This window comes from Colletotrichum scovillei (genome assembly GCF_011075155.1).
Source record: "Colletotrichum scovillei strain TJNH1 chromosome Unknown Contig00001, whole genome shotgun sequence".
Taxonomy (NCBI): domain Eukaryota; kingdom Fungi; phylum Ascomycota; class Sordariomycetes; order Glomerellales; family Glomerellaceae; genus Colletotrichum; species Colletotrichum scovillei.
This window is the reverse complement of record NW_023336259.1, coordinates 3,416,387-3,434,128: the sequence shown is the minus strand read 5'-3', so window position 1 is coordinate 3,434,128 and position 17,742 is coordinate 3,416,387. Positions and strand designations below refer to the sequence as shown.

General features: G+C 53.6%; 5 protein-coding genes across 5 annotated transcripts; 2 read left to right on the top strand and 3 right to left on the bottom strand.

The window, feature by feature from the left end:
- Positions 1 to 1,275: 1,275 nt before the first annotated feature.
- Positions 1,276 to 1,842, top strand: HER10_EVM0002524 (uncharacterized protein; the record flags this gene model as incomplete). The annotated part of the gene is made up of 1 exon (XM_035472230.1): positions 1,276 to 1,842. The coding sequence occupies one exon, from the start codon at positions 1,276 to 1,278 to the stop codon at positions 1,840 to 1,842; it is 567 nt and encodes a 188-aa protein (XP_035338096.1).
- An 859-nt stretch (positions 1,843 to 2,701) lies between these two features.
- Positions 2,702 to 3,794, bottom strand: HER10_EVM0011498 (uncharacterized protein; the record flags this gene model as incomplete). The annotated part of the gene is made up of 2 exons (XM_035480930.1): positions 2,702 to 3,210; positions 3,305 to 3,794. 2 exons carry the CDS (start codon positions 3,792 to 3,794, stop codon positions 2,702 to 2,704), a joined length of 999 nt encoding a protein of 332 aa, XP_035338926.1.
- A 670-nt stretch (positions 3,795 to 4,464) lies between these two features.
- On the bottom strand, positions 4,465 to 5,520 carry HER10_EVM0005156 (ubiquitin carboxyl-terminal hydrolase, family 1; the record flags this gene model as incomplete). The annotated part of the gene is made up of 3 exons (XM_035474780.1): positions 4,465 to 5,385; positions 5,432 to 5,445; positions 5,499 to 5,520. 3 exons carry the CDS (start codon positions 5,518 to 5,520, stop codon positions 4,465 to 4,467), a joined length of 957 nt encoding a protein of 318 aa, XP_035338322.1.
- A 350-nt stretch (positions 5,521 to 5,870) lies between these two features.
- Positions 5,871 to 8,829, bottom strand: HER10_EVM0003669 (permease). The gene is made up of 8 exons (XM_035473335.1): positions 8,037 to 8,829; positions 7,897 to 7,986; positions 7,749 to 7,845; positions 7,610 to 7,703; positions 7,091 to 7,558; positions 6,564 to 7,044; positions 6,383 to 6,507; positions 5,871 to 6,335 (listed from the first exon to the last, which is right to left on the bottom strand). Exons 1-8 carry the CDS (start codon positions 8,211 to 8,213, stop codon positions 6,011 to 6,013), a joined length of 1,857 nt encoding a protein of 618 aa, XP_035338205.1. The 5' UTR covers positions 8,214 to 8,829; the 3' UTR covers positions 5,871 to 6,010.
- A 4,600-nt stretch (positions 8,830 to 13,429) lies between these two features.
- On the top strand, positions 13,430 to 15,915 carry HER10_EVM0010035 (uncharacterized protein; the record flags this gene model as incomplete). The annotated part of the gene is made up of 4 exons (XM_035479505.1): positions 13,430 to 14,291; positions 14,349 to 14,613; positions 14,662 to 15,173; positions 15,230 to 15,915. Exons 1-4 carry the CDS (start codon positions 13,886 to 13,888, stop codon positions 15,913 to 15,915), a joined length of 1,869 nt encoding a protein of 622 aa, XP_035338796.1. The 5' UTR covers positions 13,430 to 13,885.
- Positions 15,916 to 17,742: the final 1,827 nt, after the last annotated feature.

Sequence of the window (17,742 nt, the reverse complement as noted above, 5' to 3'; positions counted from 1 at the left end):
CAATCTTTCATATAGACCTCTCGACTCCCTTTTACCTCTCCCCAATTCTAACAGATTCCATATTTGGAGATCGACGCCAAAAATTCGTTCGAAGATGACGGACATACGTGCCATAACGAATGATCGAGCGCTACAAGATTGTCTACTTCTCGACACCTTGCCCACTGGGGTCTCGCAACGATGGGATCCGGTCGACGTATCTGGGCTAGCCTGCCTTACAGTCATCATCAAGATGATCAACTCGTGTCTTCCATTGAAATCAAGAACTACCGACAACCCCGTGAGACAATTGGAGGAAAAGAACCCAATCATGCGCCACGCATGGCTCGACTTCGATTTCGAAGATTATGGAGTGGAATATAAGAGAGCTACGGTCAAGATATATGAGGCTTTGTCTTTGGGCAATGAACCGTCATTCATGGAGCTAGTCTGGTCAGACCTAATGTGCTCTACGCTCTGGGCCAGACCTGAGCAATGCTTCTCCTTCGATACCATCGCCTCTGACTTGGCACCAGCAAGCCACGGAGACTCTCGGGGCGCCTTCTTCAGAGTCGTACGGTCGGACGCTTCAACTCCTTTAGATCTCGGAACAGCGATTGATAAGGAAATCGACAGAGTCATCGGAAAGGATGTTCGATGCCGCAACAATCCTGAATTTCTCCCTCTGGAATTCTCCGTAGCCGACGGACACCGGACTACGTCTGACGAGTTACACAGCTTTAGTACCAGAGACAGATGCCTCATCAATCAAAGTAACAGTGATATGGATAACCGCGATCGGGTCACATATGTACTACGAGCAGCAGTCCGACTGCGACAGAACGGAACGGACGGTTTGGATCAGGTACAAGTTTTCACACAAACCGGAGAACCTCGATGGGAGTGGATGTTTGAAGAGGACTGGTTTAGAGATCCAGGATATACATGGTTCCTGCTTTACTGGAAGATCAATTCCGGATATCGAGTCAGTAGACCGTCAGTAGAGTGGGCCGATTCGAGAATCGAGAAGAATAGCGAGGGCACTCAAGATGAATCTCGGTTTGTGCTGCCCCGATAAGAAGCAAAAAGGCGACTGACTAACCATTCAGCAGCCACATAGACGATTCTACGAAGAGAGATGAAAATGAGAGCATCCTGAGGAGAAAAAACAGTACAAGCTTTGCTGTTCCAGAACAGAGCTCGTCGAATCATGGTCATCAAATCTTCTCACTTCGTCGTCCGCTGTCGGGCTGGGCACCTCCGAAGCAGACCCCCGATCCTGTCACCCACAAACTCATGACAGGAAACGATTTCCTCCAGCGAGACGAGAGAAACTTCAGTGTCATCTGCGGACACTGTTCAGCTCGTGGCCATGCGTTGATCGATTGCATTTGGCCAGGTCCGTTCGGCGACATTGACGGATGCCCCATATGTAACACAACAGAGCACAGGTTTGACAATTGCCAAGTATTCCAGGTGACTCGTTATAATTTAATGCGGCTGGACTTACTTCATCATATCTTGGTTGTCCGACGCGCTAACAGACCACCAATTCTGACCAGGCTTGTCTGGACCGACATTGCGCGCGCCTATGTGAAGCATCATGAGGGCAAATACAAACAGAATCCAGTGGGTTATCCCTGGACCAAGTCATTTGCCATGGAGATCTGGAAGAACACATTCAAAGATGCCAATAAGCAATTCTGGCTCACATACGACTACTCCAAGGATTCCGAAAACCAGAGTCGCCTCCAGGTGGACCCAGTGACTAAAGATTGGCAGACCGCCCTTCAGAACGAGGAACTGATCCTGGAAGACCAAAAGCAGCATGGATGGAATGCTGTGAAGTATGTTCACCGCTAGTAGTCTGTGAAAACAAGACTTGGACTCACAGGTAGTCGGGCCATGAAGTGTTGGGACGCACCAGAATTTGCTTTGGTGAAGGTTCGGCAAGATGAGAAAAGGCTTGGAACGGAAGTTTATGAAAAGGAGTGTAATAGTTTTATCCCTTTTGTAGAAAACAAATTTGCGACGTGCGCCAACAGCCCATACCCGTGCGATGCAACTACACAGGTGTGGAAGTGGCCAGTCTTCGATCAATTTCACATCCATGAGAGTTTCTGGTGGTTGGTGGTGTGGTATGAAGAAGGACAACCACGACGACCGTCCATCGCGACGGTGGCGATGATCCTCCGTCAAATGTTTTACACTCGAGATGATTCGACATCGCACAAAGGTTAGCGATGGCTAGCAATGAGTACCATTTCCGCACAGTCTCCTCCAACAAAATCATAGATGAAGAATTGCGCAACGATAGAAGCACTTGCGATGGAAGCATTCATGATGGAAACACTTACAATGAAAGCACTCACGAGGGCGTAAACCACACCGAGTAACAAGGAGCTAGGGTGGGGGCGGGGTGTGTTTAAATGGAAGGTAGGTATCACCCGCAATCTCCTCTCCAGCGGTAGACGCACATGATCAAGTTTGCACAATTTTCAACTTGAATTCATGCGGATTTTCTCATCCATTGGCTACCTTGGACATGATACCACTCCATCTACCATGGCCGCGACCAGACTATGAACAAAGGTCGATCCATTTCATCCTTCATCCTTCCGCGTGACGCCGCCTATCATCCATATCGAATCTAGAGCCAACCCCAAACACCACATGAAGCCCATCTCAGAATTGTCTGCTCTTCTCCAACATCGTTATAGACTTAGTAATAGCCCATGCCAGGTCCCGGCTGCGCTCCATGATGATGATGATGGTGCTGGGGCGCAGGGTAGAAGGTGCCAGCGGTGCCTCCATGGACGACCGCCTGGCCCATTCCTCCTCCTCCTCCTCCTCCTCCCATCATACAGGCTCCCTGCGAATGCATCGGGACGAAGGATCCAGGACCGTGGTTGCCGGTACAGCAACCACCACCACCCTGAGCAGCGGGATGAGGACCACCAGGCGCCGCCATACAGGCGGTCGGCATGTGCGCCTGCTCTCGGATGAGGTAGGTACCAGCAGCGGCGGGGGGGACCGACATCGGGCGGGCAGCGATCGGGGCAGCTGGAGCGATGGCAGCCGGAGCGGCATCCTGGGCGCGGGCGCGCTCGTGCTCGTACTTCTTGAAGTAGAAGGCGTACTGCTTGTCCATCAGACCGCGGTCGAAGAAGCGGATCTGACCGTACGTGTAGTCGAACGGATACTTGCGCTCCTCGTGACTGTGAGCCTTGTCTGCGAAGCTCAAATGTCAGTAACGAATTTTTCTCCCTACTTCAACGACTAATTCTCTCTTCAAAAATAAGATAGAAATAGTTGGTAGACCTACCCATGAGCTTCCACAAGCCCTCAAGCTTGAGCCAATCGCTCGCTTCGAGACTGACGCGGACCTTGCCCTGGCCCGCAAAGTGGCGATAGACGTGCTCTTTGGCCTCCTGCGCCTTGTCGTAGAGCAGGGCGACAGTCGCGTCGGGCCACTTGGCCACAATGTCCGCGAGGACGCGGTCCTCGAGGATGTCGTACTCGCCGGGTCCCAGGCCCCATCTGGACAGCACCTCGTCCCGCTGTCCGTTTCTCATCCACTTCTGGAGGTTTCTGTCGAGGTCTCCCACAGAGACCCAGGACTCGGGCTCGGGGGCGGGGACGGGGGAGCGAAGACGTCCCATGGCGAAATCATCGCGAGCGGACCACGGGGCGGGAATGCGATGCATTCGGTCCTGCTGGACACGTCCGCGTCCACGGCCACCGCGATTGCGCTGGTCTCGGCCGTTGGCTTGAGCCTTTTTGCCGGTGGGCTGCTCTGATTTGACTCTACCCATCGTTGCAGAGTGTGGATGGGCAGGTAAGTATGGTGGTGTTGAGTGATGGAAGTGAAAGGTGAGTTGACCTGGAAAGAACCAGATCAAACAACCCATCTGGAGGTGAAAGAGGGCTGAATATGTGTTCCATTACGGGGAAGTAGGGCGAAAACAATAGGGTTGTCGAGCCGACCCCAGATGAAGGGTGAACATAGCAGCTCTCGCCTCCCGGGTCGCTCACCGATGTCGAGGCTAAAAGCACTCGGATAGACGAAAGGTCGAAGGCCTGTCTATGGTCAACAAAGCTACGATAGTGACTTGCTATGTAGCACTAGATAGGGCCTGGGAACAGGCGTGGGCGCGGAGGGTGGCAGACAGAGCCTCAACCAACCTCGAGAGGATGATACTGGTCCGGGGCGAATTGAACATGTGTTCACCAAGACGACGTTGGCCACCAAATGTCTGCCGACAATCAGCTTTGTCAGTACAAATTTGTTTCCGCGGAATTACCTGGGGATGGGACACAAAGCAAACCAAACCAAACGAACCGAACCAAAGAAATGACCAAGACGGCTTCCAGGCCAGGCGCAAGTTGTGTTCGATGGCTTCATTTCCTATCACGGTCCATAGACACCGTACCAAAATGGACCCAAACGTAATCCCGCTTCTATTCATGGTATCATTGACACGTTTAACCGATCATCTCTTCGTCGTCGTCACCGCCGCCACCCATCTTCCGTCTCAATCTCACGGCATCCTCATCTCTCTTCCTCCGCTCGAGGCCCTCTTTGATCCAGGCATCGTATGCCGCATCGCCGCCCTCAACTTTTTGCGCGACAACACCTTTCAGGACCTCGCCAGCGAAGCCAACAAAGTTGTGTCGACGCAGAGCGTTCTCGAATCTCCAGTTGCGGCGCTTCTCGTTTTCTCGCTCCAAGGTCTCGGAATCACCAATCTCCTTGGCCGCAATCCTCGGGTCGCGTACCATGGCCAGCACGTTGAACCGAATCTCAGAGCTGGCGTACGTAAGCATGCGATCCTGGAGGACCTGCGTCACCTTGGTCGGGAACTCTTCGGTCGTGCAGGCGCCGTGAGAGATAGGCGCAGGCTGCAGTCCATCCAGCTCGTACAGCCTGCCATTGATGGGCGTGTAGGCGATAAAGTGGAAGGCATCCTCGGCCTCGCCCGTCTTCTGCGTCTCGTCGACGAAGGGACTGCTCTTGGCGAAGCTGTTGTGTACATCGCGGACCAGCTCAGAGTTGCTGAGCGCCTCCCCGCGGAACTCGGGAGGCAGAACCATGGTAAATTCACGGAATTCGCCAAGCTTCTCGCCAATCTCCACCTCGTTGGTCTTGTTAAGAACGACGCTCAGCAGCGCTTGCGTGCCGCAGGCATTCTGGATCGTCTGCTGGGCAAAGAAGAGGCTCTCGGCGGCATCGCGGTCGTAGGAGTCTGCTGGCCGCGCAGGCAGGCCTTCGGAGGGGTAGCGGAAGAGGAAGATAATGCCGTAGATTGGCTGCAGAGGCGCTAGCTCATCGGGAGAGAGAGTGAGCAGCTCTTCAAACTGAACACCCTTGACACCGAGGTTCTCGAGCAGGTAGGTGAAAACGCCCTGGATGGTTAGTCTGGTGCTATTTCAATTCGTTAAAGTGACGTACTGCATCGGACTCGACTGCAACGGTTAGCAAGCACAATAGGCTGGAGCTTCTTTTGGGAGCCGCATACTGGTATTCCATCCACCACTCATCTTGGAGGCGGAGGAGGGGTAAGTACTGGTGAATGTGGCGGGGGCTGGTCGCTGAGTTGTTTGAGTATTCTGCAAGACGTCGTAGTTGCTCAGTGGTTCGCGTCGCAGTCAAATCGGATTCGGCACTCGGACTGGAATTGGTAAGCTGGAGATTGAAGCTTTAATGTTTGCGGACGGAGCGCTGACCGTTGACGCAACCCAGGTAGGTCGGAGCTGTGGTGGGGCGCGGTGGAACGGGACCAGGGTCAAAGATTCGCCGGGGCACCCGACTCTCCAAGCTTAACGCCCCTAAAGGCTTACTGGCACCACCAATGTCACCATTACGGCAGAGGAATTAATTCAAAGCTGGTGTTTCATTGTTGCTATCTACAATCATTGACAGCTGATTCAAGTGATATAGCCAGTAGACCTGGCACAATATTCTCGCAAGAAAATCGCCTCCCCCGGTAACAGAAAATGAAGAATCTAACCCTAGACCAAGTACTTTTCTTTAGTGCACGGAACGCGGAGTGACCGCCCGCTGCGGGATCGTCACCATGTGAACACCGTCCTCCTTTTGGTCCGATGAATCCATGCGCGAACCCGGAGCGTAGGAGCTATCGTGGTCATCCTGCATGTTAAACTGACGCTTGCTGTCATTGTCTCCGTTGCTGAAGCAGCTGTTGCGGACAGCGCGCACAAACCAGGGCTTCTTGCCAGAGCCTCTCCAGGACCAGTATTCCTTCGCATCGTACTCGCGAGGCTCGATTCTACCCCCAGACAGCCAGACAGTCAAGGCGATCAGGCCGTTAAGAACAGTGTACACGAAAACGCCCCTAGGATGGTCAGCCATGGCCAGAGAGATGTCATGAGAGGAACTTACGCAATAAGGCCGTAAGCGACGCTGTACGAGAAGGGAATGAAAGTCATTACGACAAAGGATGGAAGAACATCGCCGATATAGCGCCAGTTGATCTGGGTAATTTGACGAATCATCATGCAGCCGACCTGCGATAGTTAGACCGGAACACCTCTCGAGACCTTTGGGGCCTTTGAGAACTTACCAGAACAAGCGTGCAACCGGTTGCCCAAGGCGGGATAGATGCAAAGATGGGAGCAAAGAAGATGGAGACGAGAAAGCAAAGTCCGGTGGTCATGGATGTCAGTCCGGTGCGGCCACCTTCTGCAATACCCGCACCGCTCTCGATGAAGGCTGTGACTGGAGAACAACCGAACAGTGAGCCGATGGAGATGCATGCCGCGTCGCAGCAATAGGCAATGGTTGAACGAGGGAAATCGCCGTCCTTGGGGTCGACAACGCCACAGAAACGGACCATGGAGTACAGCGTGGCCGTGGCATCAATGATGTCGACGTAGAGGAAGGTGAAGAGAGCCAGGGCGAATTGCGATCCGTTCTTGGTAACATCCCAGTCCAGGGCGTTGAGGGTGTGCTGGATTGGGTGGAACGTGACGACGTTCTTGAAGAAGTTGAAGCGATTCTCGCCTTCCTCGTTGTAAGGGAAGTAGGTGATGGATGTGTTGCGTCTGAAACAGTCAGCAATATTCGCGTTATCGAGTGCGGATGACTTACGGCCAGGACAAGATGGACACCAGGGCAATACCCATGATGAGAGCATACTTGACCCGGAATGACATCAGATAGGCCGTAACAAGGCCGCCAGCGAAGATTGCCGTCCACATCTTGGGGCTCGACATGATGCCTCCAGCACACATCTGGGTGTCTGGGTCGATCATCTCAACAGGGCATCCGGCGATGGCGAGAGGGGTAGACTTCCAGCCTCCAGTAATGGCACCGATTCCGGCCGAATAAGAAAGTCCAATCTCCGTTAAGAAGAAGCCGATACCGACGCCGGTTGCCGTCTTGATAGTGGCGGGGATGAGCTTGACAAGCCACTGGCGCATTCCGGTAAGAGCAAGGACGATGAAGATGAGCCCCTCTACGAAGACTGCTGTCAAGGCGACACGGTAGGGAATGTTGCCTGAGCCGTTGGGGCCGACGACCTGGAAAGCGAAGTATGCGTTGAGGCCCATGCCTGGACTGTACTGTCTGTCAGTGAGGGCCAAATTTGGACACGAGGCAAACACTTACGCAAGCGCCACTGGCAGATTGGTGAAGAAACCAAAGATGAAGCTAGCGAGGCCGGCGATGGCAGCAGTCGCAGTGATCAGGTCAAGACGAACATCTAGCAAGGTTAGCCGGGCTCATTGAGTGATCTCGACCGACTTACTCTCTTTGCAAGCCTTGTAGCTGTCGATATTGTCGCAGTCGGCTCTGTTTACCAAGTCGCACTCACAAGTGCCGCCTGTCTGTGAGAGAATGATTGCCTAGGCCGATCAGCACATAACCCTCACAGCTGATCAAGGATATACACTCACATTGACAGCGATGATGTACGCCATGGTCGCAAAGGTGGTCACTCCCGCGCGAATCTCCCTAAAGAATGATGTATCGGGAATCTCCTTAGGCTGTCCGGAGTTAGAGAATTCGGCAACAGAGGCAGGGGGAGAAAACATACATGGCCGCTTCCCTCGAGTCTGAAGATTCGTCCAAAGGTGGACGTGGAAATTCGCTTGTCGCAGCGATCGACAGCTTTCCACATAGCATGGAATTTGCGGCCGATGGCGGATCGACGAACGGGCGACTCGACGGGTTCCAAACGCTCCATGTTGGAGTGAGTCGACATGTTGCTCATAGCGAGCGATGGAGGAAGGAGAGTCGGTGGACGAGCGTCCAGGCGACTCGGAGAGGTAGGCGGTAGTGAGTGGTAGGGAGGCCCGAGTGGTGAGGAGGTTGTGGTACAGGACTCAGTACAAAGGAAGAAGGTTGAGATGTCTCAGAGTCCTGTACGAGGCGAGGCGGGAGGTGGTTGGCACACAATCGGCGAGGAGGTAGGAGTAAAAAGAATGAGGAAAGCCGCAGGAGAACCTGAAAGTGAGGTCCGGCGAGTATTGGAACCGAGATGGGAAGGATTGAGTGGAAGAAAGGAATGTAGAGTGAGGTGACGAGAACCTGAGGTAAGGTCCAATATTCGGAACTTGGAAGAGGTGGTACCCGGGACGGCCTGGCAACGAGACCGAATCCTGCGGGAAGGATCGATAAAAGGGCTGTCTTGGAAAAGGAGAAGAAAGGGAAGGCAGATGCACCGTTGGAGAAGAAAGTGAAGGTGCGTTCGTTAATGGTCAATGGAATGCCTAGAGAAGGGAAGAACCTGGAAGTGGAAGGGGCGAAAGTGGCAGGATGAATTATATCCTTGCTCGCTCCTGCCCATGTCTACTGCACACCTGCACACCTGCACACCTGCAAACGACCCCATCGTAGGTACCTTACTTACCTACCGGCACCTTTACCGGACTTGCCTGCCTCAAGCTTCCATTGCTCAAGCCTCGAGGTACATGCATCTCCTGCATCTCCTGGACGACATCCAATGTCTCTTCTTCCCCCCTCTTCCGAGAAGGATACCTTTCCTCACCGAGTTGACCCTGCTTTAGTCTGCCACTTTCTGAGGTACGCCAGTGAAAGAGGGTGTACCAGTCTTTCTTTTCCTCAGCAAAACCTATACTGCGCCAATGCCGCGTGGAGGTGGGGAACATCTTGCGGGAAGTCCACATCGCGGCTTTAGCCTCCAGGCCTGAGGAGGAGAGAAGTTCCAGGCCGTCCCTACCAGCCGCAGCTTGTCTCTTCCACGTTTGACGCGAGGCGCTAGCCTCATGGGAGATCTACACTCGCCAACCGGGACGTGGAGGTGCTCGTGCCAATCTGCCATCAAAGGACATTGCGAGAGAGCTCCTCCTAAACCGGCCATTTCTCGACGCCACGAATGCTCAAAAGGCTTGAGTCCCCAAAGCTGGACGACGACGCCTTTTTCCAACGATAAACGCCATGTCCATTGATTCACCACAAGGCCTCGCCGACGGGCTGTGAGCCGGCCCTCATCATCAATGCCTACGCGCCAGACTTTCAAGCCACGACTGATATCGATTTCACGCTCTCGTACGAGTTGATAGGCTTTCGGGAGAGCGACGATACCATCCATCACGTTAGCTCGAATATCCCAAGAAACGAACTCCATCTGTGCGCAACGCCTCACGAACCTACGACCCAGCTGTCAGGTTAGGCGCGTCTTAGTCTTGCCCTTCAACCGCTCGGACTGCCGAAGAACTACGCCATCGTCCGAACGAGGCATTAGAATCGCCTGCTTCCTGACCTTATCGTCGATATCGGACCTCGTCGTGATAGCTTCAACATCGGAAACCGCCCAATCGGCCTTGAAATCAAGCCCTCCACCGCCCAGGCCTATCCAAAAACGTTGGCCATCGTAACTCTGTCTCCTACCATCGATCAAGCCGCAGCCAATGGCCTAGTTGACTATCCCTTTCTTCATCTGGCCGCTCAGCTTTGCCGTCTTTCCAGATGATAAACCAATTACTACGGGGAATCCAGCCATGAGCCAATTTCTTGCCTGCAGGCGGCCGCTGCAGTGTGAACCTTGGCAAGCGAGACATGTCTCGAAGCTCCTTGATAGGACCGCCAAGGTCGGTGACCGGTGCTTTGCATCATATGCGGGAAATTCGTCCTTGTACCGAGATTGAGCTTGTGACAATGTTCTGCTCTCGCATCAGCCCCTGCTGACCATTGCCTAGCTATCACCTGTTTGCTCTTTTGCGGCTGACCTTGCGTGTGCTACAGCCGTCATCAGTCTGACTTGAGGCCCTCTTCACTGGCCAGTTCTCCAGAAGACTCAGACATACGCACGTCGTACCTTGCCTACGCATCATGCACTGCTACAAAAGGCCGCTCTTTTCCTCGCTCGCTCGCTTCTTTATCGCCCAGCACTACGGAGAGTTTAACGTCGGTCCTAGACCACGCCCGATGCGTCGTGGCCAAAATGTCAAACCACGTGGGAGAGGTGCTCCGTGCTTGTTGGGATGGAGCTATTGTGATCCGATCTTCGTCCAGTATCCATGGGTAGACCGTTAGGAGATGTTGGAACATGTTTGTGGTCAAGCCCGTTGGCAATTTCGAGTTGGTCGCAGGTGATGGTTGGCAAACTGGGCCCTTTGGGGGTAAGGTATGCCGCATATAGAAAGGGCTCAAGAGCCAAGACACTCTTCTCGATGGTACAAACGGGAAGTGGATAGACCACAAAGGCCCTCTGACTCTGGCTGGAATTGAGCTGGGACCTGCTTGAGACCTCGTTGGATTGGGTCTTTGTTGGAATAAGCAAAGGGAAAGAATGTTTGCCCTCCATTGTCGTTGGTTGGCAAACTCGCTTAAAGTGGCCAAGTGAGCCGCCAAATGGATAGTGGAGGGTGGCATGGATCGCTCCGCGGCGCACCTGGGCGTGCTGGGCTTGGCCAGACGATGCCATCGCTGAGTCGTGAGTGGTCCCTGGGCCACTAAGGTGCCTTAGAGTACCTACTACGTAGGCTTGCCAGCAGTTACGGCCGCCAGGACGTGCCCCGCAGACTGCAAAGTCCCCTGACACGGCCCCCTAGCGGCACCGCTGCAGTGGGAAGCTGGAACCTGACCACTCACGAACCACCTTGTCCCCCAAGACGGTTTAGATCTCGCAATCCTCAGGGGTGGCCCTGCCCCGGATTGCCGTCTCCCTGCAGATCCACCCGCGCCCTGAATCCAATCTGTGATCCCGACTCTTCCACCTTGCAGACGACATCCCAGTGGCCCTCGTCCCCTGCCTTGCACTCCATCTCACTCTTGCCTTAGCCTTTGGGTTGAGTCTTGCGAGCCTTCCAACGCCAACGCCAACGCCAACACCAAGCATCGGACTACGATGCCACCACCGTGGCTTCGCAGCTAGCCACTTATCAGCCCCTGCTCAAGTGTTGACGTTTTGCCCAGACCAGTGGCCCCCTGGACCCCTTCACAAACACATCCACAACGTCTCATCATCGTCTGCTCTCTGCTCCCAACAAGCGGTCTGCCGGTCCGAGTCTCTGGAATCCGCTTCGAGCGGGTACTGTGTACGCTGAAATGCCACCATATCGCCCGGATCGTCACTTTCTCGCCGGGGTCATGGACATCCCCGGACGACTTGACCGGATGCCTTCCGCAAGACGGTCTGCCGGGACCTACAGAGCCACCAGACTGCAGAGTTGACAGCTGAAGACGACACGACCGCGTCTTTCATGGACTCATGGGGAGATTCTGTACGACGGCTTCCCCGCCGGTCTTGCCGCTACGCTGCGGATCGAGAGGAGCACCGCCTTGAGTCGAGAAGGCAGCTTGCAGCTGTCTTCAATGGTGCGAGGGCACTTTGCAAGAACGGAAGCAAACACGGCCCCGATGCTTCCCCATCGCATGGCTAGCTCACTTTCGTCCAGCATGAATGGTATGCACCAGGCAATTTGGATTCCAAAGATACGGCTAGTTTCCACAAAGACGCAGCTCGACGCGCGAACTTGTCGATAGTCCACAGCCCCCAAAGATAGCAATGGGTTTTGCCATGTGGCCGGCAACGTAAGCTTCGCACCGTCCCTTTTGCTGAAAGCTTCCATGGGCGCCGTCTTGGAGCGTTCGAGGCAGGGGCAGTAAGGCAGGACACAATGAGCACGTCCAGGTCTGCCCGCCCTTTTGCGTTCCGTACTGGCCAAGAATGAGGGTCGCAACGTGCCTGGAGTGGAGGGAGGCCGGGCAATGGAGTTCTGCTGTTTGACAATGCGAAACCCGTTGACGGTCCGGAACGGTTCGTGAAGAAGGGCATTCATCTCAATATTTCCTCCACCAATGTGGCACGGCGCGTTGCGTCCCGTTGACGTTGGCTTCCACAAGTCGCCGCTGCTGTGCCTGGTGCAACTGGCAGTCCGGGCGTACAGTCACTTCTTGTTTGTGAGCGAGGGCAAAGTTGACGATGCCGGCTGGGGCGCCCTTGTCTGGTGGTGGTGGAATAAGCAACGCGGGAGGAGGACGGATTGAGACAATGAAAAACACTTGCCGATCAATGTCCAATGATTCTAAACCAGCACGACCAGATGGATGGGGGGGCCCAGGGCCATGACCGGCAGGACGCCACAAAATCTCAGATGACTGCATGGGCTATCGGCGAGATTGAGAGGGGAGCCAAGACCAAAGGGGGTTCAAGGAAAGCCGGTTGTGTTAGTCCCAATTCGATATATGGACAAGCCGGGGAGCACAAATTCATACTGGAGCTGGATCGACCGCCGACTCGGCTTGCGAACCAACCTGCTTGCCCAACAGTATCAACTGGTGTCCTGGTCCTATCCATAGCACGGTACATAATCAGACGGACACGTACGATCACACACTGTCGAACCTGGTTCCTGTTGGAAGAGAGAAAGTAATTACCTACCTATTTGTACAAATACAAATCTCTCGGAACGGGCCACTTGCTCTCTTCTGACGCACTCTTCCCGCTCTTGTGTCATTTTTTCCAATTCTTCATCAAGTACCGAGAGACTGGCCCGTTTGAAGGTTGCGCACTTCACACTCTCAAATCCATAGGTTGCTGCCGTCGGCCGCACCGGATCTCGACCTGGAGTTATCATCCCTCACGTTGCATTTTGCATCTGCGGCGCGTATCGAATCTCCTGCAGCTGCCGCACAAGCACGACGACAACCGGAAGCGACGCTCGCACACGTCAACTGTCAACTGCCATCTATCTGCAGTTTCGCATACCGCATCTTTGCGTCCGCGTCCGCGTCCTCGTCTTCCCTCGGTCCTTCCTTCCCCCGGCTCTTATTCTATACCTGACGTCTCCTGCCTTCCCAATTGATACAGGTTTCGCGTGGTCCTCCTGATACACTAGCGCCCTTCTCAGTCAGAACTGCACCTGCCTCTGGCACATCGTGACTGCCCTTTCTTCTCCTGCCATTTTTTCTCGGGTTTGGCCAACCACCACATTCAACCTCCTCCATACACCACCTGCCGACGTCGGCTTCCCTTTTACACTTTGTCGAATCTTCCCTCCCTTCGAGACGGCACTCTCATCAACCCGATTTCTTGCAACTCTCCCCCTATCCAACTTCCGCCGGCTTTCCTCCATGGTCCAGGCTGTCGGTCATCGCCGCTTTTCAACCTTTCAACCCTGCAACTTCCTATCGCCGACCGCAAGTGTATCTTAACTTCATCCTCACTCACTTCTACGACACGAATCATCGGACGGATTACGTCCTCAGCCTCCACAGGGCCCAAACATTCAGCAACACGCCGTTTTCCGAACTTCGGGCATGCGATTGATCGGCCGGTTCAAGCTCACAATTTTGCGTCTCAATCAGCATCAAAGTCGGCTGGCCGTATATACACAGCATCCCTAACATCTCACCCGACCACTCGGATCTTTATTGCAACACACGCCTCTCGTTTGAACCGACGAGAAACGACTTGCAATGTGGGAAGTCGTGTGGACGGACCCCGACAGGGAGTCTAGGAAGGAGCACCGCGAGAGGAAAGCAGTTGAGCGGGAGCACAAGGACAAGACCAGAGCCTCTAGGAGTTCCATGTCCACTCGCAGCTCTTCATCGTCCGACAACAAACCGTTCAGCTTCTTCGGATCTAGGAGTCTTAAGAGGACACTGACACCATCGAGCACCAAAACATCCACAACACACGCTCTCAAAGCCCCGAGCATCGATAGTACTTTCAGAGGCTCGCTATTGTCGGCTGTCTCGGAGCCACCGCCACTACCCACGGAGCTCCCATGTAGCCCCGTCACCACGGTCGACCGCACTTACATGCCGCAAGAGCAGCATTCTGTCGAGTCACAGCAGAGCTCACCAATCTCATCCAACAGAGGTAGACAAGCCCATTTTCACAAGCTTGCCACAGCTCACTGATATTCAGGATTCTTAGACTCTGTTTTCTCCAAGTGGACAGACACCTCTATGGGTGGTCCGACATCCCCATGCAACACATCGGTCGCCGAGTCGACGTCGGCAAAGAGGGAGCATTACGTCCAGACCCTCGGCCCAACCTCATTTATCACCAAAAGCACAGAGGTCACCATCCTGCCTCGGACGATAGAAAACGATATCTCAGGCATGATCTCTCATATAACCATCACGGCTGAGCCGGTCAAGGAGGAGCCCCCAACGCCTCCACGTTCTCCAACGGCGCAGTGAGTACCTCACAATCCCCCTACAGCATCGTCACTGACAAGATATAGACCGGCGGTAACAGCCATGATATCACCGGCCATGCTCGACTCGCCTGTCAACCTCTTTCCTGGCCATCCTAGCCCGCAGCGTTCATTACGGCGAGTTCCTTCATGGTCCATGGCCTTCAAGCCCAACAATCCAGACTCCTGGAGACCACCAGATGCCTGGGACTGTGGCCCACCTCCGGAAGTGCGAACACCAATGATTGAGGCGGTCATTGAAGAGACACCAGAGCTCGATGCCGCATGTGCCATGTCCATGGATCTTAATGGGATGCAGCGTGAGATCAGGCGAATGGCCGCTGCAAGCCATAGCATTCGCCTCTTGCGGTTGAAAGAGGTTTGGGGCGAGACCACCGATGCTAGCCTTTACAAGGAGCTTGAGATGGAAAAGAAGAGATGGATGCTTTCTTCTTTGCACAACATGGACAAGCCAGTGGAGGTGGACCAAGCGAAGGCTCATCCCAACAAAATTACTCCTGCCAAGGCGAAGAAGGTCCTCGCGCTTTACGAGACTCAGGGTAAGTGGAGGCAAACTCAACTTTCCGTCACTCCGACTAACTTGTACTCCGTACAGCAACAACCTCATACCTGGCCGCCATCCACTTCAATAAGCAAGTGTACCATCTGGCTTCATCGCCGCTGTCTCACACACTCTTTCCGAATATCCATCCGGTCAATGTACCTGCCATTTCGCCATCGGCCTTCCCAGTGGCCCCGTCTTTGTTCGGCATAGTCTACTCCTTGGCACTACCGGCGCTTCTGCCATCGCCTGAAGTTCCCAGTCTTCTCAAAAATGTTCACCGGTGCCTCGCTGCCGGTGGTGCCTTTCACCTTACGTTGATCGACCCCCTTCCCGTCACTAGTACGTTGGGTCCTCTGATGCGTTCGTGGATTGAGGAAAACCTCATCTTCAACCTCGAGAAGAACTTCCGCTGCATGAATCCAAGCAAACTCTTCCCTCTGTGGTTAGCAGATGCTTCCCTCCGTGCTGAAGGCAGTACCATCACCACTGTGAGGTTTTCCGCCATACCACCAACAGACAGACCAGACACGGCCACGACTGATGCCGAGGTGCTTGCAGATAAGGCTGTCAAGCAGGAGCTCCGCAGTATCGTCGGTCGCATGCTATGGAGGGAAGTATGGGGACAGTACATCACTGCAGATCAGTGGTGGTGGGAGAACCCCAGAATTGTGGAGGAGTGTGAGCAGCTCAAGACGGCGTGGGAGTACAGCATCATCGAGGCAGTCAAAGAAGCGTAATGATAGTTGCGCTGTCGCAAACTGTTTGGTTCTCTTGCGAACCAAAAACGAACGGATGGAATGTTTTTGTCACTTTGAGGGAGCAGAGGTGTTTCCCTCGGTACGGCGTTGGAGGCCAGATTTTCTTTCACAATACCCCCCCTGGATGGCCGACAGAGCCACTTGCTTTACATATCGGCTTGGGAACGGATCCAACGGGACACGGTGTGGTTTTCTATGTATGCCGCTGTGCTCTCATTTATCGGGCTTCTTGGGGACTTCTGAGAGGCCGGGTGGGCCCGCAGCATTACGGAAGAAGGCGCTGCCACTATACGTTGGAATCAGCTGTATTTATTACTTTGCAAGAGTACCCAATGTCGGCAGCAGAATTTCACAGACTGGGATCACGTATCGTTGCGGTGACGTCTATGTCAGTCGGTGGATGTCGCTCGTGGAACAGACTTGCCAACCTTTGAGTGTGAAATGTATCCGCCGAGGTTCCCGAAGCTTGTGCTTCACTTTTGACCGTATGACTCGAATACTTAATGATGTGTCTGAAATTGACAGATCGAAAGAGAAGGGCAGCGGGCAGATTTGTCTGGTTTCCTTTTCGGCTATGAAGTCAATTCCAGATGAGTTCGGATTAACCGGGCAGAGAGTTTCCCAGCATACCCCCCGCACATCGAGTCCAGGAATCCACCCTGATCTTTTTAGGGGTCCACGATGATGGGACCCTGGTGTTGAGACGAACCATTATTTGAGAGCTCATCCTGGCCCCGTCGTCCCCACATTACCCACTTGTTTGTTACTGTATCGTGAGAAACATTTGGAGAGTTTGTTTCTGGTATATAGTGTAGGGTCGGGACCACAGAGTTGGTTTCTTACGGTATGCGTCGGAGGCCGTACTCTGCCGGCTGATGTCGACATGGGAACTTGGTTCGCGCGTAGGCTGTTCATGGGGCTGAGAGAAGGACAGTCAACACACTTGAAACACGAAAAAGATGAATGGAAGTTTGCCTGGTTTTGAAGGAAGTGTGGTCTGCTCATCTTCCATTCATCCCACCCTGCTTTCTTATTAACGGAGAAGTGAGAGATATGGACTGGCGCGAGGGGTTTACATCATAATGAACAACATGCTTATTGTCGACCGACTCGTTTTGGATTTGCGTATTTCTTATCGTCATTTCCTGCCGGCTCAATATCTCCACTCTCCTTCCGAAGGCGAGTGTTGATAATCTCTATACTCATAGGTATCGTCATAATAGTATCCATCCCGTCTCATGGTCATAGTCTTTTTGCTCTGATGTTAGCGAGAAGGGCTTTTATCAAGCTTGCGTAACACAAGAAAAGGGTCGGGGGCTCGTAGTACCTCTGGGCTGATATTTTCTCTTCTCTTCTCTTCGAGTACCTCGTTCTCATCTTCTCTCTTCTCGAGGAGTTCCTCAATCTCCTCATGTGGGTTGGAAGTTTGCTTATCGTTGTTATCGCGGATGATTATTGTTGCGAAGCCTGCTGTGTAGAGGCTGACTAGGGAGACGGCCAGGAAAGTTGCGAAGAGGGGCATCTTAAAGGGAAGCTATGGGGGTATATCTTTGCAGAGGGTAGGTTTTTGCGAAGTTGAGGTGGAGTGAAAGCTGGTAGGATGATATCTGTTGTAGTTGATACTGGAAGAGGAAGTTGGTGTTGTCTGATGTTCTGTAAAAGCGATGTGTATGTGTCGGGCTGATGGTTTCTCTTTTCACGAGCATGTCAAAGATATGGGAGGAAACGTTTGCATCTCCTCAAGGTTTCTGTCTGGGATTATCATACCCCATCGTGAGTGAACAGCGACGGCTGCTCAACCTTTGC

Coding starts and splice junctions, on each gene's coding strand:
- HER10_EVM0003669 (XM_035473335.1), bottom strand. CDS start 8,213: ATGAGCAACATGTCGACTCACTCCAACATGGAGCGTTTGGAACCCGTC. Junction 7,987..8,036: donor GACTCGAGGGAAGCGGCCAT/GTATGTTTTCTC, acceptor AACTCCGGACAG/CCTAAGGAGATTCCCGATAC. Junction 7,704..7,748: donor CTACAAGGCTTGCAAAGAGA/GTAAGTCGGTCG, acceptor TAACCTTGCTAG/ATGTTCGTCTTGACCTGATC.